General features: G+C 41.6%; 2 protein-coding genes across 3 annotated transcripts in view; one reads left to right on the top strand and one right to left on the bottom strand.

Moving 5' to 3' along the window:
- Ftl1l5 (ferritin light chain 1 like 5) overlaps positions 1 to 22,238 on the bottom strand; it is a 576,109-nt gene that overhangs the window by 36,512 nt on the left and 517,359 nt on the right. The window lies entirely within an intron of this gene.
- Zfp101 (zinc finger protein 101) lies at positions 4,082 to 21,041 on the top strand. 2 transcript variants are annotated; one of them, NM_001401984.1, is made up of 4 exons: positions 4,082 to 4,212; positions 13,789 to 13,915; positions 14,241 to 14,301; positions 16,871 to 21,041. In NM_001401984.1, the coding sequence occupies exons 1-4, from the start codon at positions 4,210 to 4,212 to the stop codon at positions 18,468 to 18,470; spliced, it is 1,791 nt and encodes a 596-aa protein (NP_001388913.1). In that variant the 5' UTR covers positions 4,082 to 4,209; the 3' UTR covers positions 18,471 to 21,041. The 2 variants fall into 2 exon arrangements, with proteins under 2 accessions (NP_001388913.1, XP_017450650.1); XM_017595161.2 differs by having other exon boundaries at positions 4,197 to 4,212; positions 13,789 to 13,911.

Raw genomic sequence — 22,238 nt, 5'->3', positions numbered from 1 at the left:
TTAGAGAAGGAATTAAAATTTTTCTAGGACTCAATGAAGATGAAGGTAGAACACACCAACATTAATGTAGCACAATGAAAGCAGTAATAAAGGAAAGTTCATAGCACTGAGAAAGTTCTCATTACAACAATTTAAACTACATCTGAACGTTCTAGGACAAGAAGAGGAAAATACACAAAAGAGGAATAAAAGTCAGGAAATAATCAAAACCAGGCTGAAGTCAATCAATTAGAAATAAAGAAAACAATACAATGAATCAAGGAAACTAAAACTTTGTTCTTTGACAAAATCAACAAGATAGATAAACCTTTAGCCAAACCAAATAAGACAGAGAGACAGTATCCTAACAAACAAAATCAGAAATAAAAGGGAAACATAAAAACAGACAATAAGGAAATGCAAGGAATCACTGGGTCTTACTTCAAAAGCCTCTACTCCACAAAATTGAAAATCAAAATGAAATAGTTGATTTTCTAGATAGATAGATAGCACTTACCAAAGTTAAATCAAATCAGATAAAGCTATTCAAAAAGCACCCCCCAAAAAACCCTAAGAAAATAGAAACAGACATTAAAAGTCCCCCCAACCAAAAAACCCAGGTCTAGCTGGTTTTAGCACAGAATTCTACCAGATTTTCACAGAAGAGTTAATATCAGTACTTCTCATTAGACACTAAAAAATCCTTTGATGAAATTCCAAACCCCTTTATGTTAAATGTACTAGAGAAATTAGGGATACAGGGCAGATACCTAAACATAATCAAAGCAATATACAGCATAGCCAACATCAAATTAAATGGAAAGAAACTTAAAGCATTTCTACTAAAAAGATCAGGAACAAGACAAGGCTGCCCACTCTCTCCCTATCTATTCAATATAGTACTTGAAGTTCTAGCCAGATCAATAAGAGAATTAAAGGAGATCAAGGCGAATACAAATTAGAAAGGAAGAAGGCAAAGTGATTTTTGTGTATGTGTGGGCAATATGATAGTATATAAAAGTGATCTAAAAAATTCTACCAGAGAACTCCTACAGCCAATAAACAACTTCAACAAAGTTGCTAGATACAAAATTAACTAAAAACAACTCAGTAGACCTCCTTTATACAAATGGTAAATAAGCCAAGAAAGAAATTAGGCTAACAACACCCTTTATAAAAACTACAAATAATATAAAATATCTTGGTATAACTCTAACTAAGGAAGTTAAGGACCTAATGGCAATAACTTCAAATCTATGAAGAAAGAAAATGAGGAAGACACTAGGAGATGGAAAGATCTCCCATGTTCATAGATAAGTATGATTGACAGTGAAAATGTCCATCATACCAAAAACAATCAACAAATTCAATGCAATTCCCATCAAAATTTCAACACGATATTTTACAAACCTTGAAAGATCAATTCTCAATTTCGTATGGAAAACAAAAAACAAACAAAAAAAAAAAAAACCAAAAAACCCAAAACAACAACAACAAAACAGGATAGCCAAAACGGTCCTGAACTTCTGCAGGTATCATCATCCCTGACTTCAAACTCTACTATAGAGTAATGGTAACAAACACTGCATGGTTTTGGTATAGGAACAGACATGTTGACCAGTGGAATTGAATCAAAGTCCCTGAAATAAACCCACCTACCTAAGGACAGGAAAATCATATAATGGAAAAAAGCAAGCATCTTCAACAAGTGGCGCTGGTCTAACTAGATGCCTGCATTTAGAAGAATGCAAATAGATCCATATCTATCACCCTCCACAAAACTCAAGTCCTCGTGGATCAAAGACCACAATGCAAAACTGGCAGTAAATCTAATACAACAGAAAGTGGGGAATAGCCTTGAATTCATTGGGACAGGAGACAACTCCCTGAACAGATCACCAATGGCTCAGGCTCTAAGATCAACTATTGATAAATGAGACCTCATGAAAGGGAAAAGCTTCTGTAAGGCAAAGGACACTGTTAATCAGATAAAACGACACCCTTCAGATTTTCCCCATTCCTACATCTGACAGAAGGCTAATATCCAAAATATATAACAAACTCAAGAAGTTAGACAACAACAAACCAAATAGTCCAATTTAAAAATGGGGTGACCGTTAAGCACTTAGAGAAGCATTCGACATCCCTAGTTATCAGGGACCTGCAAATCAAAATGACCCTGAGATTCTACCTTAAACCAGTCAAAATGGCTAAGATCAAAACCTCAAGTGACAGCACATTCTGACAAGGACATGGAAAAGGGGGAACATTCCTCCATTGCTGGAAGGATTGCAAATTTGTTTAAACACTCTGGAAATCAATCTGGTGGTTGCTCAGAAAATTGGAAATAGTTTTGCCTGGCTATACTGCTATACTGCTATACCCAGCTATGTTGCTGCTGGATACCTAAAAGATGCTCCACCACAGCACAAGGACACATGCTCATAGCAGCTTTGTTTGTAATAGCCAGAAGATGGAAACAGGCCAGATGTTCCTCAACTGAAGAATCGATGCTGAGAATGTTCATTTACACAATGGAATACTATTCAGCTATTAAAAATAAAAACATCATACATTTTGCAGACAAATGGTTGGAACTTGAGAAAACCACCCTTCATGAGGTAACTTAGTCCCAAAAGGACATACATAGTATATACTCACTTATAATTGGATATTAGCCATAAAATACAGAATACCCATGCTAAAACCCACAGACCCAACGATGCTAAACAAGAAGGAAGACCCAAGTGAGTTTGCTTGAATCTCACTTAAGAGGAGGAATAAAATAGTCATAGGAGGCAGATGAACAGGGGAACTGGGTGCAGCAGGGGACAGGGAGGGTAATAGGGGATTCAGGATCAGGTGATCAGGCATAGGTAATGACAGGAGAGAGGGCTAGAGGGCTAGGAGAATACATGGAAATCTGCTTCATGGAGCCTGGGGGTATCTCGAGGATAAGCCAGAGAACTGGGATGGTGGAGGCTCCCAGGTATCAATGGGGGTGACCTTAGCTGAAACTCATAGCAGCAAGAATATGGAACCTAAAAAGGCCACTCCCTGTAAGCCAGGCAAGAATCCCATTGGAGTGACAGGGGCACCAACCCACCCACAAAACTTTCAACCCAAAATTTATCCTGTCTACAAGAAATGCAGGGACGGGAGATGGAGCAGAGACTGAGGGAATGGTCAACTAATAACAGGTCCATCTTGAGACCCATCCCATGGGCAAGCACCAATCCCTGACACTATTAATGATACAAGAGCCTAGCATAATTGTCCTCTGAGAGGCTCCACCCAGCTGCAAACTAAAACAGATGCAGAGACCCACAGCCAAACATGGGTTGGAGCTCGGGGGTTCTTATTGGAAGAGTTGAGGGAAAAACTTAAAGCCCCAAAGTTGCTAAGAACTCCACAGGAGACAACAGAGTCAACTAACCTGAACTCTTGGAGGCTCTCAGAGACTGAACCAACCAAAGAGCATATACACCGGCTGGACCTAGGCCCCCATATATATGTAGTAGGTGTACAGCTCAGTCTTCATGTCGGTCCTCCAACAACTGGAGAGGTGGCTATCCCTAAAGCTGTTGCCTGTTTGTAAAATATGTTCTCCTAACTGGGCTACCGTGTCTGGCCTCATTGAGAGAGGATGTGCCTAGTTCTGCAGAGACTTGACGTGCCAAGATGTGAGGATACGGGGATGGGGGATGGGGCTGGGGCCTCCGCACCCTCTCAGAGGAGAAAGGTGAGGGGGACGGACCGTCCGAAAGGATTGTGAGGGGGTGGGGCAGAAGCAGTGGGGGTGGGGGGTAGTGATCGGGATGTAAAGTGAATAAAAAAATATATAAGGACTTTCAAAAAAATGCCTGCTACTAAGCTGGGTCTCTGCGTTTTGTTTTGAGTCAGGGTCTCACCCCGTAGCCCTGGACGGCTGTGAATACACAGAAGACTGCCTTCCTCTTGAGGTCTGGAGCTTGTATCTGAACTTGCCTAAAATGCTTTGAGACTTTTCGCTGAGGGGGCGGAGTGATACAGTTCACCAATCAGGGCCAATATTACTAAGGACCGAACTGTCCAATGGGGAGCAGAGAGAGTCAGAGTGCGCGTCAGGAAGGTGGTTTTTAAATTGTTTTTAGTAGAGCGCATCTCTGTAAGGACCTGGTTTGGGCGACTGTGTGTTCTGCTGGCTGCACACCCCTGAGGGAGGACACCTAAACACACCAGAAGCAAGGAATGGTGAGTGTGTCTTGGGCTCCTGGAATTTGGGGTGGCAGGATTTGGGACACTAGCTTTTCTGGAGTTCGCCCGGCATCACTTGAAGTTTTCCCTGGCTTTCTGCAGTTCAGTGGAGGTGGAGTCGGGCCCCGAAATGCTTTTACCCACCTATCTTTGAAGCGTGCACACCAAAGGCAGCCTTAAGACCCGCATCCCTCCTCCCCCTTTTCTATCATGAAATAGCTGCTTCATTGCAGTCCCCAGAACTTTTGGGGAGCCTTTGCCATGAACCTGCGCCTACCCAGATCTTGCAGCACTGTCGGGTTGGTGCTGCGCAACCCAGACATGAGTGTTCTGTGCAGTTTCCCTTCTCTTCTACTTCTGTTTGGGCTGATGTAGGTACCTCCCCCCCCCCCCGCCCGCCTTGCTTTTGTTTCTGTCTCCTTCCCTCCCCTCCCCATCTGCTCTCCCTCAGAATTGTTCCCCAGGCTTCCGGCTTTCCTCTTAACACCTTGGGTTTCCTGGGGTTTCCTCTTAACACCTCATCCGTTTTGCATTTTCCCTTTAGCTTTCGGGTTTTGGGTTTGGTTTGGTTTGGTTTGGTTTACAAAATGATATGTGCAAGAATGTTTTCTTGTTCTCCTGAATGACCGCTGTTTGCCAAAGTTATCAGTCAGAAGAGACAATTCAGTTTGCTTCGCGTTTTCTTTGTTTTCAGCGGTTTACTTTTTTTCTTCGGTTTCTCCTTTTTTGGAAAATAGTTTCTGTTTTCCTAGACTATATCCTGATTATAGTGTCCCCAACCTCTCATCCTCCCAGTTTCTTCCCACCTGCCCTCCCCTCCCGGTCCAAACCCTTTCTGTGTCTCATCAGAAAAGAACAAACTTCAAAGAGATAGCAACCAAACATGACAAAATAAAATATAGCAACATAAATCCAAAAAAAAAAAAAAAAACACATCAAGACTGGACAACACAGTCCCAAAACAGCCCCAAAAGCAGGCATAATGATTAGAGACCCACTAGTTCCCACAGTCCGGAGTCCCATAAAAGTACTAAGCTGAGAGCTCTAAATACACAGCGTACTGATCCAAACCCACGGAGGCCGTGTACCTGCTGCTTCACTCCGAGTTCACAGTAACCTTTGCTTAGTTGATTAAGAGGGCCTTCCCATCTCTACCTTCTCTCCTGGTAATGTCTGGCTGTGGGGTCTCTGCATCTGTTCCCAATGTTGCAGGAGGAAGCTTCCCTGGTGATGGCTGAATACGACGCTCATCTATGAGCAGAGCAGAATATCATTAGCAATCGTCTTATTGATACTTTTTTACGACCAGTAATGTTTAGTTTTACCCTATGTCTCTGAGCTATCTTGGTTCGTGGTTACCCAAGCAGTGTTAGGTGTGGGGTCCAGCTCATTGAGTGGGTCTTAAGTCAAATCAGCATCAGTTGGATCCACCCACAAGTTCTGTGCGGCCATGGCCCTAGCCTCTCTAGCAGGCAGGACATACTGAAAGTCGAAGTTTTTGTGGCTTGGTTGCTGTTTACTTCTCTTTTGGTAGCCTGAAGGGAACCCGTGTTCAGTGAATTGTGTGGGGGTTGTCCTTGGCAGTGGAACCCTGCTGTCAGTTTTGAGGGAGAAATCCATTGTCTTAGCAACACCCTGGGTGGTCTGGGGATTTCCCTTAGCCCACAACTCAGTTGAGCGCTGCCCAGCTCCGGGTGATTAGAAGACCTCAGTAGGATTACTTTCACATGGGAACTTTCCACGGCACTAGGTTTCCATACATTCCTCAAATATGTCTCTGAATTTCCTCCTTCAACCCTATCTCCCCCCCTCCTTCCTGTCCCCACCCATCCCCAGTCTGCCTGTAAAATCTATTACATTACCCCCTCCCAGGGAGATCCGCGAGCCCCACCCCCACCCCTCCTCTTTACCTAACCTCTCTAGGTCTACAGAATCTCAAAGTAGTTTTGATTTGCATTTCCCTGATGACTAAGGATGTTGAACATTTTGAAAATTGTGTCTTGGCCGTTTGATTTTCCTCTGTTGACAATTCCCTTTAGATCTGTATCCCATTTTTACATAGAATTATTTGATTGTTTTGTTTGTGTGTTTGTTGATATCTAGTTTCTTGAGTTCTTTGTTTATTTGGATAATGGTCCTCTATGGGATGTGGAGTTGGGAAAAGTCATTCCCCATTCTGTAGGCTGCTGATTTGTGTGAATGACGGTGTACTTCGCCTTACAGAAGTTTTTAACGTTTATAGGGTCCCATTTATTAACTGTTGGTCTTAGTGCCTGTGCTGTTGGTGTTCTGTTCAGGAAGTTGTCTCCTGTGCCAACGTGTTCAAGGCTGTTCCTCACCTTATCTTCTATCGGGGCCAGTGTATCTTGTTTTGTGTTGAGCTCTTTGATCCACTTGGGCTAGCGTTTTGTGCGGGGTGATGAGTATGGTTCAGATTGCATTCTTCTACACCCTGACATCCAGTCTGACCAGCACCATTTATTGAAGATGCTGCTCTTTTTTCCAGTGTGTAGATTATCAGTTATGTGTATAGATTTATGTTTTGATGTACAATTTGATTCCGTTGATCGGTGTGTCTGATTTTATGTTCATTCCATGGCATTTGTACTACTATACCCTTGTAGTATAACTTGAAATCAGGAATACTGAGACCAGCAGCAGGGGTTTTAATGCTCAGTCTTGTTTTAGCTATCCTGGGGTTTTTGTTTTGTTTTGTTTTGTTCTGTTTTGTTATTCCATATGAAGTTGAGAAATTGTCCTGAAGTTCCTGAAGAAATGTGTTGACATCTTGATGGAGATTGCATTGAATCTGTAGATTGCTGTTGGTAGTTGCTAGATGGCCATTTTTACTGTGTTAATCCTACTGATCCATGGACTTGGAAGATCTTTCTGTCTTCTGAGGTCTTCTTCAATTTCTTTCTTCAAAGGCTGGAAGTTTTTATCATACAAGTCTTTTACTTGCTTGGTTAGTCACCCGAAGCAAGGGCTATTTTTTTTTTATTTTATTTGAGGATATTGTCAAAGATGTTGCTTCCCTGATTTTTTTTCTCAGTCCATTTATCATTTGTATATGAGAGGGGTATTTATTTGCTCATTTATTTATTTATATATTTTATTTTATTTAAGATTTATTTATTTTAATGTGAGCACACTGTAGCTGTCTTCAGACACACCAGAAGAGGGCATCGGATCCCATTACAGATGGTTGTGAGCCACCATGTGGTTACTGGGATTTGAACTCAGGACCTCTGGAAGAGCAGTCAGTGCTCCTAACCACTGAGCCATCTCTCCAGCCCTATTTATTTATTTATTATTTATTTATTTATTTATTTATTTAATCTTGTATCCAGCCACTGTGCTGAAAGTGTCTATCAGCTGTAGGAATTCTCCAGCGGAGTGCTGACGGTAACTTATGTATACCATCCCATCATCTGCAAATTATGATACTTTCACTTCTTTCTTTCCCGTTTGTATTCCCTTAATCTCCTTCAGTAAGACAGCTCTCTTATTGCTCTAAGACTTCAAGTCCTATATTGGATAGGGGGTGAGTGCACAATGTTGACTTGTTCCCGACCCTAACTTGAGTGGAATTGCTTTGAGTTTCTTTTCATTTAATTTTCTGTTGGGTATAGGCTTGCTGTAAAATGCCTTTATTATGTTTTAGTATGGCCCTTTTATCCTAATCACTACTGAACTTTTACCATGAAGGGGTGTTGGATTTTGCTAACGGGATTGTCTGCATCTAATGAGATGATCCTGTTATTTTTCTACCTTCATTTTGTTCAAATGGTTGGATACATTTATTTTGTACATTGAACTATCCCTGCATCTCTGAGATGAAGCCTACTTGATATGATGGATGATCTTTGTGATGTGGTCTTGGATTCAGTTTGCAAGTATTTTATTAAGTATTTTTGCATTTACGTTCATAAGTGAAACTAGTCTGCAATTTCTTTCTTTGTTGAGTCTTTGTGTGGTGTGGAAAATGAATTGGCCAATGATCCTTCTGTGTTAGAGTTATTTTATGAGGGGATTACACCCCACTCTACCCCATATAGCTCCCAAATAAAAGACAGAGAAATTTGGTGTATTATTTACGAGCTATTGGCACTGTACTGGGCAGGTTCTGAGCTATTCTAATGTACATCCCAGCCATGAGCCCCATAATACTTGTTCTTTTGCTCTGCTCTATGTGTGTCCTCAGGGCACATTTCTCTTGTCTTGTCTGAGGCCCCTCACTTGATCCTAAATTCTGCCTTCCTATCCTCTTTGCCCAGTCATAGGGTCCAGCCAAGGATCCCATCAAGGATCCTTGAGGAACCTTTTTTACAATACATTGGTTATTACAATGCCCCAAGACAGGTTCAGTTTGGACATGGGCAAGGAACTCAGCCTCTGAATACACACACAAGACTAACCCCAACACTTCTGTTTCCATTTTGTGGAATAGTTTTTGGAGTATTGGCATTAACTCTTTGAAAGTCAAGTAGAATTCTATACAAAAACTATTTGGCCCAGGGCCTCTTTTGGTTGAAAGACTTTTAATGACTACTTCTATTTCATTAGGGCTTATACGTCTATTTAAATTGTTTGTCTGGTCTTGGTTTAACTTTGGTGAGTGCTACCTATTAAAAAATTACCCGGGCTGGAGAGATGGCTCAGCGGTTAAGAGCACCCGACTACTCTTCCAGAGGTCCTGAGTTCAATTCCCAGCAACCACATGGTGGCTCACAACCATCTGTAAAGAGATCCGGTGCCCTCTTCTGGTGTATCTGAAGACAGCTACAGTGTACTTATATATAATAAATGAATAAAAAAATTACCCATTTCTTTTAGATTTTACAATTTCGTGGAGTACAGGTTTTTAAAGTCTGGATTTCCTTGGTGTCTGTTGGTATGTACCCCTTGTCATTTCTTATTTCCCGGATTTATATATTCTATCTCTGCCTGTTAATAAGTCTGCCTATGGGTTTGTCTATCTTGCTGATTTTCTCAAAAAACCAACTCTTTGTTTCATTAAATCGTTATTGTTCTTTTTGTTTCTATTTTATTGATCATAGCCCTGAGTTGATTATTTCTTGCCTTCTACTCTTGGTGTGATTAATTCTTTTTGTTCTAGAGATTTCATGTGGGCTGGTAAGTTGGTAGTATGAGATCTCTCCAGTTATTCTTGTTTAAATGTGGGCACTCAGTGCTATGAACTTGCCTCTTATAAGTGTTTTCATTGTGTCCCATAAGTTTGGGTATGCTGTTCTTTCATTTTCATTGAATTCTAGAAAATCTTTAACTTCTTTTCTTAATTTTTGTCTTGACCCATTTTCTGTTTGAGTTGTTCAATTCCCATGAGTTGTAGTTTCCATGAGTCTGTTGTTGTTGATATCCATCTTTAATCCATGGTGGTCTGAAGAGTGCAGAAAGTTGTCTCAGTTTTCTTGTATCTGTAGAGACTTGCTTTGTGTCCAAGTATTTAGTTTTGGAAAAAGTTGTATGGGGTGCAGAGAAGATTCATTCTTTTGTGTTTAGATGAAAAGTTCTGTAAGTATCTGTTAGGTCCATTTGGTTTATAAAGTCTTTTAGCTCCAGTATTTATTTTTCTATTTACTCTTTGCCTGGATGACCTGTCTGTTGGTGAGAGTGGGAGTTGAAGTCTTCCATTATCAGTGTATAAAGGTCAATATGTGTGTTAAGCTGAACTAGTATTTCTTTTACAAACTTTGGTATCCTTGTGTTTAGTACATAGATTTTAAGAATCAAAATGTCATCTTCGTGGATTTTTCCTTCGAGGAGTTTGAATTGTCCTTCTCTATCTCTTCAGATTACTTTAGGTTTGAAGTCTATTTTGTTAGAAATTAAAAATGGCTACACCATACATACCGGCAGATGGTGGATCCTGCTTTTGCATTCATTTTGTTAGTCTGTCTCTTTTTATTGGGGGATCGAAATGATTGCTATTTAGAGATATCAATGACCAATTATTGTTGATGCTTGTTATTTTGGTTGTGGTAGTAAGAAGGAGAGACAGTGTGTGTTTCCCTTCTTCTGATTTTGCTGGTCTGAAATTAATTATTCCCTGTGTTTTCATAGGTAAATTAATCTTTGTAAGTTGGAGTTTTCCTTCTATCCAGGCTCTTTTGGCTTTTGGAATCTCCACCGAGAAGTCAGGTATAATTCTAATAGGTCTACCTTTATATTATAATTGCTCATTTTCCCTTGCAGCTTTCAATATTCTTGTTGTTGTTGTTGTTGTTGTTCTCTACGTTTAGTGTTTTGATTATTATGTGGTGAGGGGACTTTGCTTTCTGGTCTAATCTATTTGGTGTTCTCTATGTCTATAGGCATGTCCTTCTTTATATTAGGAAAATTTTTCTTTGATGATTTTGTTGAAAATATTTTCTGGGTCTGTGAGGTGAGATCCTTTTTCTTCCTCTATCTTTATTATTCTTAGGTTGGAACTTTTCAAAGTATCCCAGATTTCCTGGATGTTTTGTGTCAGGTCTTTTTTAGATTTAATATTTTCTTTGACCAAGGTATTCATTTCGTCTATTGTATCTTTAATACCTGGCATTCTCTTGTATTCTGTTGATGATGTTTGCCTCTGTAGTTCCTGTTTGAATTCCTTAATTTTTATTTCTAGAATTCCGTCTGTGTTTTCTTTATTGCTTTTATTTTCACTTCCAGGTCTTGAACAGTTTTATTTATTAATTTCCACTGTTTCTGTATGTTTTCTTGGCCATCTTTAGAGAATTTATTTTCATCTTAAGAACATCTATCATCTTCATATAGTTAGTTTTATGGTCTTTTCCTTGTGTTCCAGCTATGTTGGATTAAATGTTCATAAATAAAAAATAAATAAATAAATAAATAATCATAAATATCCTTTGATTAGGATAGTTGGATTTTAGTGGAGATATATTACCCACACTGTTATTGATTGTGCTTTTATGATAAAATGTAAGCATCTGATTTGGGATGAATTATACATCTAAGTGCTCATTTCTGGATTTCTCTTGGTTGGTGTTTTTCTCTTAGTTTCTGGTTCTGGATTTTCAGAGTCTGGTTTGTGTGTGTGTTGCCTGGTAGGAAGTTTTCTTTGGGCCTGATAGTTGTGGCCACTGTGGATTCCAGGTAAAATATGTTTCTGGGTATTGGTAACTGATACTTAGGTGAAGATAAGCTAGGGCGTTAAAGGTGTTTACAGGAAGGAGGAGAGCAGAGTATTCAAACAGGATCTTGTTTAACCTCCTTAGAATGAGGGGGACAGTGAAGAAAAGTCACCCCAGAGGCTCTGCCTTAGCAGAGGGTGGAGACTTGAGGGTTAGATCTAGAGGAACTGAAGAAGAGGGGAAGATCCTGTTTGCTTTCCAAACAGGAGTGTTCTTTGGGTTAACAGAGAATGTCTGCTGGAGTTGGGGTTGGAATAAAGCAGCAAGTGGGAAGTTAGGAGAGGAATGGCTATGTGAACCCCAGGGTATTTGTCAGAAGGGAAGGAAGGCTGCAGCAAGCGTTCTATTGCAGAGATAGGGATGAGACGAGGGAATTGGATCTGGAGTTGAGGACAGAGTAGTGAAGAATTCAGTTAGGTTGCCTGTTTTCCTGGCCTGCTCAGCTGACATGTTCGCAGGCAAGGTCTGCTGGTGTTGGCAGCTAGGATAATGAGATGAGTTGTTGAAAAGAATGGCCGGGGAGAAGGTATTTGTGGTCTGCTGGGATGAGGTCTGGGAGGGAAGGTTTCTGCTGCAGGTCTGGGTGTAAGACTCGGGATTAGGTTGGAAGGGCAAGAGATGTGTGGGTCAGCCCACCTCCTACTTGTTGCCCTGGGAGGAATGGCCTGCAGTGATCATTTTTGATATTAAAATTAGAAATTTTTTGAAGATTTCCAAGCTTGGATAAATATGAAAAAGGCTGACAGTTGGGTGAAGAGCCTCATGGAAGTAGAATGAATTCTGTTGCTGTTCCTTGTTTCTCTGTACGCTGACTTAAACAGAAGGATTGGGAGTGTGGATTTTCAAGATTACAGCCTTTGGGAACTCTTTCCTTTAGCCTTTAGATAGTTGGTTTTTGTAGATTGTTTAATTTCTGACCATTGGAAATGCTTCATAAAGTTGATATGAAAGAAAAACAAGTGTACTTTCTACCTACTGGAGCAAACTTTTCTTTTTTACTGCAATACGCTGTGCGTTTATAAGTTCTGTGACTCTAGAGAACTGTGACTAATATAAGCGGTGAATACACTAGGACTAAAAAGGACAAGACAAGGATGTAAAAGCCAAGAGAGGAGTCTGGAGTGTTAAGGTTCAGGTTTATCCTGAGCTGCCCAGGGATTTCCAGGCCAGCCTGCTGGTACACAAGCGGTAGTGCAAGCCTTTCATGCCAGAACACACATGGCAGAAGAGGGTTGAGCTAGGAGTCCAAGGCTAGCCTGGGTAACATGGCAAGTTTCGGGGCCACGCAGAGAGACCCTGTCACCCAAACAAAACGAAAGTTTTGAAAGTTGTTGAAAGGGTTTATTCAGCTTACACGTCCACATTGTTGTTCATCAGCAAAGGAAGTCAGGACAGGAAACTCACATAGGGCAAGAACCTGCAGGCAGGAGTGAATGCAGAGGCCGTGGAGAAATGCCGTTTGCTGGTTTGAGCTACACGACTTACTCATCTTGCTTTCTCCTAGAACCCAGGACCCCTAGTCCAGAAATGGCACCACCCACAATAGACTGGGTCTTTCTCATTGATCACTAATTAAGAAAATGCCTAATACCTAACTCTTGTAGAGGCATTTTTTTTTCATTTGAGAATTCTTCCTTTCTGATGACTCTAGCTTGTGTTAGGTTGACATAATACCAACCAGTACAATTTCTTGTCCATGCCTGGTGAAAGACATCCTCCTCTCACCTGTGTGGTAGGACATGGAAGCCTGGGTTTACAATTCTCTTTTGCAAAACTGATTTAGTTAGATTAGCCATAGATAGCACAATGAAAAAGGTGTATAAAATGATGAGCGATTTTTTTTTTTTAAGTAATGAGAGAATTGGTTTACTTTCCTCTATCTAGTTCCCTTTGCCAGGAACTCAAATGGTTGTTGGCATCTGGGCAGGTTATTTCAGTTTAGAGAAGGGTAACTTTATTCAAAGCAGGACAGAAACACAACAGTGAAAGGTGTCAGCAGGTCACATGAGTGTGGGCACTTACGGGTATCAGTTACCTTGGGGAAGTTTGAAAGAAACTGATTCATTGCTAAGAGACACAACACACACAGAGGATCTGTGTTTTGATACGCCTTGCTAACTGCACAGAACATTCCCTACAGTCATCTGATTTTAAACATATGCAGTCCAGTTATTTTGAAGAAAAAAATTGTAACCCAAGAATACCTGTGGGATGCCAGCATTAGTTTTTATTTATAAGAAAAGCAGATGCACACTCTTAGTTACTATTCTGCTACTGTGAAAAGACTTGATGGCCTGGGGTTTACCCTTAGCTCCCTAACTGCTTAGAGGTGGCTTCAGTAGATTCTGTCCTAGATGTATCCTGTCAACCTGGCAGTTAAAACCAACCATCTTCCTGTGCCCTGTTTTAGGAGCCAGTGACCTTTGAGGATGTGACTGTGAACTTCACCTCAGGAGAGTGGACTATGTTGGATCCCAGTCAAAAGAAGCTCTACAGAGACGTGATGAAGGAGACATTTCTGAACCTGATCTCTGTAGGTAAAGAGCAAAAACAAAAAACCAACACGATGCCATGCCTCCGTTGCACACTCAGTCAGAGTACAACTGTTTCCTGCTTATGTGTGTAGTGGTGTGATTTGAAGTCCTGAAGGAACCATATGCTGAATTAGTGTGTATGTCCATGTCATAAGAGCTAGATTCCGGAGTTGGGGATTTAGCTCAGTGGTAGAGCGCTTGCCTAGCAAGCGCAAGGCCCTGGGTTCGGTCCCCAGCTCCGAAAAAAAAGAAAAAAAAAAAAGAGCTAGATTCCAATTTTTTTTAATTGTTGAATATGTCATAATGGGTTCTTTGGGTTTATTTCTAGAAAATACACTAGAAGAAAGTAGTGAAGATGATGACCACATCGAACTCAGCAGAAATCCAGGGTAATGTATTCAGTAGAAGGCAATTTATAGCCGGGTGGTGGTGGCTCATACATTTAATTCCAGCACTAAAGAGGCAGAGGCAGGCAGATTTCTGAGTTTGAGGCCAGTTTGGTCTACAGACTGAGTTCCGGGACAGCCAGACCTACACAGAGAAACTCTGTCTCAAAAAAGAAAAACAAACAGACAAAAAGAGAAAGCAATTTACATCAAACATTTAAGAGTGGTAGGCTTAGTTTGAGGCCAGCCTCAAACCTACCAAATATCCAAATATCTCTCCCTGCAAATTGATTCTATACGAATTTCTACAAACAGCACTGAATTGTGTCAATAGATATTTGAATATCTCATCTGTGTCATCTGTGGACGTCACCAACCTGCGGTGCACACTAAGCTCTGATAAAGCTTTTCCAGTGCGTTATACATGAAGACTTCCCTTCATACCTACAAGTACTTAATATATCTCTACAAATTCTTCTAAGGCTTTGAATATAATCGTTGTGTTGTGTTTGCTGTGACATAAACAACCCTTGTGTGCAGCTCACTTTGGATTATTCTCATTTGTCACAGTCCCACCATAAATGGAAGTCAGGGCAGAAACTCCAGCCTGACAGGAAGGTAGAGCAGAGATGATGAAGAAACGCTTTTCTCTGGTGTGCCGCTTCTCGTAGCTACCTGCCTTATGCAACCCAGGTCACCTCTAGTGGCATGCTGCCCACAGTGGGCTGGGGTCCCTCCATCAATCATTAATATGAAAATGACTCCACAGATATGCCTACAAGTCAATCTGGCAGAGCCATTTTCCCTATTGATGTTCCTCCCCTCTTTTTTTTTTTTTTTTTGGTTCTTTTTTTTCGGAGCTGGGGACCGAACCCAGGGCCTTGCGCTTCCTAGGTAAGCGCTCTACCACTGAGCTAAATCCCCAGCCCCGATGTTCCTCCCCTCTTAAGTGTGTGTCTTTGTTTTATGAAATGCCAATCGATCCATTTGCAATGTGGCACACAAATACATCACTATTAACCCACAGCTTTTCATGTCTTTTTTTGTCCCCAAATACCCATAGTATCACAATATAAAGCATAAGATGACATTAGAAATCTCCTTGTTGTTAAAGAGCTCAGACAATTTAAATGATCTCTGTAAAATCTCAGTGTCCATTTAAAAGCCCTAAAGGTCTCCACTGTGAGCTCCTGAAAAATCTTAACCAAGTTTGTGCTTCTCCTTTCAAAGAAGAACGAGGGCTGGAGAGATGGCTCAGTGGTTAAGAGCACTGAATGCTCTTCCAGAGGTCATGAGTTCAATTCCCAGCAACCACATGGTGGCTCACAACCATCTGTAATGAGATCTGATATTCTCTTCTGGTGTGTCTGAAGTACAGCTACAGTGTACTCATATATAATAAATAGATTTTCCCCGACTTGACTCTTCTCTCCTCCTCCTCCTCCTCCTCCTTCTCTCTTTCTCTCTCTCTCTCTCTCTCTCTCTCTCCCCCCCCCTCCTTCTCTCTCTCTCTCTCTCTCTCTCTCTCTCTCTCTCTCTCTCTCTCTCTCTCTCTCTCTATGCACCCTTTTGCTTCTTCCATGCCCAAACACATAACGTGACTGATAGTCTCACAGCAGCTCCACTGCACACCTCCTGCAGGCTTTGGCAATCCTCCCCTGGGACTGGACTGTCTAATGTGCCAGAGGCTCCCCACATTGTACCTTCACCAATGGCATCTTTTTAGGAACTCCAGCCCTCCCACTTGGGGCCACTCATCAGCTTCTTCAAAACCTTTTCTATCCTGGTGTTCCCAACTCAACCTGCAGCTTCAATAATGGCCTCTCCTGGCCTTTTCTGGTGTTAGGCCTTAGTTTATACCCAGGACTCCTTCAATCCAGCAGCTGTCAGAATGCCAAAATCAGTATTGCCTGGGGGGAAAATCTTCTAAATTATCATAATCTCAGCCAGCCTGAGACCTGGACAAGCCAATCTGATTGAGCCATTTTCTCAATTAAGGGTTCATATTCTCAGATGAGCATAGGTCATTTGGAGTTGGGAAAAAAAACAAACAAATAAATCTAGCCAACATAGGCTGAGTGTTACAAATGTTAAAATGTCACAGTGTTATTCAATTTTGTGTGATTGTCGTTATTGTCCACCAACACCATGCCTTTTGCCTAAATGTTCACTCCTTTTATGTCCTTTAATTATTTATGTGTGTGCTTATGTTTGCTTGTGTGCACCACGTGTGTAAAAAGTATTTGTGGTTGCCAGAAATACTTCAGCTCAAGAGTAACAGGAATTTGTGAACCCTCCACATAGATGCTGGTCATCAAACTATGGTCAGCTTGAAGAACAAGAAATGTTTGTCACCTCCAAGCCTGTGTTACAGCTCCTTTATAGTTCTTGAAAAAGTAAAGTTAACACCCTACTTCTTTACACATGATAGGGTCTTTACATGTGGTGTATATTGTTCCTAACATGGGAGACATTCTGCTGGTGCCCTGGGATAGTATAGTTACAGTAGTCCACCCAAGCCAGCCTTAGACTTTTCTCTTCTCCACAGTAATGCTTTTCTCATTTTTTGCAGAAGCCAAGTGGTCGAGAAAGGCCATGAATATGAATGTGGCAATCAGTGTCATGGAAACCGGGAACCTGTTCCAGAGAATATGGTTAATAAAGACACGACTCCTGCAAAAACAGTAAATGACAGCAGATCGCATGTAGGCAACCTAATTGGACATTCGCCCTCACAAGTGTATGTCAGAGACAAAGCTAGAGGGGAAGACTCTCAATGTCAGGAAACTGTGGCAAAGCCTTGTATACATCAGAAAGATCTGGAAAATAGTCCTGAACCACTTCAGGTACTTCAAACGGTACTTCAAACGTCTAGAGAGAAACCGTATAAGTGGCAACGGTATGAGGGAGCAGGTAGCAGTCTTGCTTCCTGTCGGTCTCATGAGAGCACAGAAGGCAGAGAGGAACTCAACTGGACCGTGCTAAGGAGATGCACATGTGGCCAGAAAAATGATGGACTCCATACAGAATTGAAACCATATGAGCATAAGCGCTGTGAAGAAGCCTTCCTCGAGTCCAGTAGCCTCATCAACCATGGAAAATGTCATATCGGAGAGAAGACTTACATTTGTAAGCAGTGTGGAAAAACCTTCAAGTATGCAAAGAGTTTTGAGAAACATAAAGTAACTCACGCAGAAATGAAGCCTTATGCATGTAAGCATTGTGGGAAAGCCTCCACCCGCTCCGGTAATCGTAACGTTCATGAGAGCAGCCACTCTGCAGACAAGCCCTATGCATGTAATCATTGTGGGAAAGCCTTCACCACTTCCAGTTCTTGTACCGTTCATGAAAGAATTCACACTGGAGAGAAGCCGTATGTGTGTAGGTATTGTGGCAAAACCTTTGCCGTTCCGAGCTCTCGTAACACTCATGAACGAACTCACACTGGAGAGAAGCCGTACGCATGTAAGCACTGTGAAAGAACCTTCTCCAGTGCCAGCTGGCGTAACACTCATGAGAAGGGTCACACCGGACAGAAGCCTTATGCATGCAAGCACTGTGAAAAAACCTTCTTCAGCTCTGGTTCTCGCAACTCTCATGAAAGAAGTCACTCTGGAGTGAAACCCTTTGCTTGTAAAACATGTGGGAAAACGTTCCTTCTCTCACACCATCTTATCATGCATGAAAGAACTCACACCGGAGAGAAGCCTTATGCTTGTGAGCATTGTGAGAAAGCCTTCACAAGTTGCAGTTGGCGTAACACTCATGAAAGGGCACACAATATGAAGAAGCCCCTTGCATGTAGGCACTGTGGGAAAACTTTTACCATACCTAGTCTGCGTAACATTCATGAAATAATTCACAAGGTAAAGAAGTCTTATGCCTGTAAGCATTGTGGGAAGTCTTTCAACAGTTCCAAGCGCTGTAAAATTCATGAAAACACACACACTAGAGAGAAGGTTTATGCATGTATGCACTGTGAGAAAACCTTCACCAGTTCTTATTATCGTAATATTCATCAAAGAATCCACACCGGAGAGAAGCCTTACTCGTGTAAGCACTGTGGCAAAGCCTTCACCCGCTCCCTTTATCGTAACAGGCACGAAAGAATTCACACCGGAGAGAAGCCTTATGCGTGTGAGCATTGTGAAAAAACCTTCTCTACTTCTTAGTATGCTAACATTCATAAAAGAATTTACTCTGGAAAGAAACGTAGCATATGTCAGCACTGTGGAAAAGCCTTCAGTAGTTCTTTTCGTCTTAATAGGCACGAAAAAACTCACTCTGAAAAGAAGCCGTATGCGTGTAAGCATTGTGGGAAAGCCTTCACCTCAGCCAGTTACCATGACATTCATGAAAGGGGTCACAGTGGAGAGAAGCCTTACTACACATGTAAGCATTGTGGAAAAACTTTCGCCACTTCCAGTTGGCGTGACACTCATGAAAGACTTCATACGAGACAGTAGGCTAATGAATGCAAACATGGGGGAAGGCCCTCGAAAGTTCCATGGCCACAGGAATCAGGAAAGGATTCACACTGTCGAGAAACTGTCGATTACCATGTGGGAAACTGTTCCGTTGTTCTCATCATTCAACCAAGTATAACATCTCACATTGGAGAGGAATGTTACCAGTGCGGAAAAACCTTCACTACTTCAAGTGTCTGTGACATTCATGGAACAACTCACACTAGATAGAAGCCTTGTGCATGTAAGCACCGTGCAAAAGCTCTCAGCAGTTGCAGCTGCTGTAAAAGTCATGAAAGAAATTCAGCCTGAAGACAAGCCTTGAAGGCGTAACTGTGGGGAAAAGCCTTGAGCAGCCATAGTTCCTATTGCACTCATAAAGTAATTTCACAGTGGTGGGGAACTTGATCCTTGGAACAAATGTGGGAAATAATTCAGTATTTAGAAGCACTATCCATGCAAGCAGTGTGTGCCTGCATGTCTGTGTTTCTTGTCTTCAAGAACCTATACTATCTCACGGTGCAAAGAAATGCAGCAGGGAGAACTTGTACCAGTAGTAAATTCTGTGACACTGCATTTGACAACTTGTGAGTTTGAAGGAAGAATGTGTTTGGACCATGAACTCTGTCAGCTAATAACGGTTCTTGTTCAAAACGTGATCATTTAGGTTACCCTGTCCTGTGCTCTCTCTCTGCTCACGTGAGTTCTTGGCTGTTCTGCCACCATAGTTTGCTCCATCATTACAGCCTCTAACCCTCTGTCACTGTCAGCCCAATATAATCCTTCCATTTAAAAGTTACTTCAGTATTCGTGACTTGTCACAGCTATTAAAAAAAGAAGAAGAAAAAAAAGCTTGGTGCTTTTGGTACAAAGAACCAAATGAAATTTTTATTGCAGAACTATGAAACTGCTGGGTGTCATTTTAAATGAGATAAAAGTCGTGAAACTTTTTCGTGTACTTAAAGCTCATATAAGAAATAAATATGTTGCAGAAGTTAGTCTAGAATGTTTGGAAAATGATCAGGTGAAAGAAGTGCAGTCAGATTGGAGCATTTTTATCTTTGGCCCAGTCCTACACAGGAGTTTCATGGATTGTTTATTAGGAAGGCAATATGAGATTTCTGTGGTGACTCCAGCTGACCTTTTCACATCTGAAGAGTTGAGGCTAGGACAGTCGAGAAGAAGAGGTTTGTCTTTCTGAGTCTGGGTTCTAGTTGATTCCATCTGCCAAGGCATTTTCTAATTGAAGATTTCTTTCTTTCTGAATAGTACTTCATTGATAATTGGGGAAAGGATAATTTCCTAGCGAGGGGAATTGCTGAAGGTGAATGGCCCAAGGGTAAAATGGCCGAAGTGTGGAGGGGAAGATTTTTAATTGGGCATGAGAAAAATCAATAAAAAGAGAGAGGAAGAAAAAATACAGATGTTTGGGGTTGGGGATTTAGCTCAATGGCAGAGCGCTTGCCTAGCAAGCGCAAAGCCCTGGGTTCGGTCCCCAGCTCCGAAAAAAAGAAGAAATACAGATGTTTGATATTCCTCAAGGAGTTGTTATCCTGTACATACCTAAAATTATATACAATATATAAATGTATAGATACATGATGTATGTTCCCACACAGAGATACACACACATGTATGTATGCATATTAAATGATGTTATGACCCTTGGCTTGACAGTGCCTATCCCAAGAACTCTACACTAATAAAAACCCCAGTATCAGGCATGGGAAATCTCTGAATTGTTGCAGATAGTCCAAGCAATTCACAGAGTAATCCATGCTATTACTCTTCCCTTTGATCATCCGTAGAGGTTGAAGGTAAGGCCTGTTTGCCGGAACCACTGCAGACTTTGGATGCAGGACTTGGAAGGGTTGAGCTGAATCTCACACCAGCGTCACCTTCATTTAGTCTAACTTTCACAGTAAGAGATAGATACAGTGCAAGCCGCCCAGGGAGGGAAGCAGTCAGTGTCTCTGGCCGCTATGATTTCGTTGTGGTTTGAATGAGAGTAGCCCCTGTAGACTCCTCTATTGAATGCTTGGTTACCAGTTAGTGGAGCTGTTGGGAAGGAGTAGAAGATGTGACCTAGTCGGAGAGGGTGTGTCACTGAGGTGGCTTTGAGGTTTCAAAGCTCATCCTGTTCCAGGTTAGCTCTTTCTCACTCTAACTATGTAAAGTCTTGGCTACTGCTCATTGCTAATCTTGCCCGCCATGATAATCATGGGCTCTAACCTCTGGAACCATGAGTGCCAATAAATCTTTTCTTTTTCATAAGTCGTTCTGGCTGTGATGTCTCTTCACTGCAATAGGAAATTAAGAACCAAATGAACCCAAACAGTGATCAGTCTGGCAAGATGCCAATAGAGGTAGAGCTGTGGTGTCTGTATGGTGCTGGTAACCAGCTACTGTACAATGGCCTGCTCAACAGGAAGGAAACGACGCCTCATACTAGAAACCTCGTCAACCAAGCGGGATAGCAAGGGAATGCATTTTAGAGAACCTACTTCTGCCACTTTGCTAAGCTAACAAAATCCCTAAGTTTTAAGACATATCCTTATACTCACAGAGGATGGCTCATACGTTTCTTAAGTTAACTCTTTATAAAGCAAATGGAAAACCACAATAGTTTACAATGTGATCGTCGGACTCCCAGGCCCACTAAGTACACCTACTCTGCAGCTCCTGCACCTGAGGCTCAGGGACCATTTTCAAAGGAGTGGCAAGATGTTAAGAGCCAGGCTACCATGATGCTTTGCGTGAGATTGTCTCTTAGAAATGACAGCGAAGTTACACCTAGAGTACCTCAACAGCATAGCAGGCAATCAAGAATATTGCCAATAATGACAGACAGGGAAGGGGGAACCCCTCCTAGATGAAGAATTATAGGTTACTAATTAGAGAGGGAGAAGTACCATCTCCCAGGTATGAGTTCTATAATTAGCTATTCAATGCAGAATAGTCTACTCTATATACACCCAAGTTAGAAGAATAATATGGGGAGATGGTAATATTTATACAGCTGTAAGTATAGATGTAACAATAAAGACAAACATTCCACCAGTTGCAGACAGAAGATGTGGGAATGTTGGAGGGAGAAAAGAGAAGGGGAAGTGTGGTCATTCATTATTTAATTGGACTTTCAAAGGGGGTTGGAAGGTGGGCTCCGCAGTGGTTAGTGCATACTCAGGTTTCAGGGAACTCTGGTTCAGTTTACATGCACACACATGGTAGCCTACAACTGTCTGCGATTCCATATCCATAAACCATTCAGTGCCTCCTGGGAAGTCTGCAAACACATGGTGTACACAGACACAGAAACACATAAAATGTGTACATCGTTAAATTGAGAAAGCATTTGCTCGATAAGGTTGGTGTGACTTCTGCTTCCCTGCCCTTCCTGTTGCTTGGAAACCTGAGGTAAACAAACTCTCGGACAATAGCAAGTATATAAGGAACCGTTTTGCTGCCTGGGGA

This window comes from Rattus norvegicus, chromosome 7 (genome assembly GCF_036323735.1).
Source record: "Rattus norvegicus strain BN/NHsdMcwi chromosome 7, GRCr8, whole genome shotgun sequence".
Classification (NCBI taxonomy): Eukaryota; Metazoa; Chordata; class Mammalia; order Rodentia; family Muridae; genus Rattus; species Rattus norvegicus.
The sequence above is the reverse complement of the archived record's forward strand: the minus strand, read 5'-3'. Positions and strand labels throughout refer to the sequence as shown.

What these genes read in the sequence shown, in the direction of transcription:
- Zfp101 (NM_001401984.1), top strand. An exon ending in TCTGAACCTGATCTCTGTAG is followed by an intron (nt 13,916 to 14,240) that starts GTAAAGAGCAAA and finishes GTTTATTTCTAG; the next exon opens with AAAATACACTAGAAGAAAGT. An exon ending in GAACTCAGCAGAAATCCAGG is followed by an intron (nt 14,302 to 16,870) that starts GTAATGTATTCA and finishes CATTTTTTGCAG; the next exon opens with AAGCCAAGTGGTCGAGAAAG.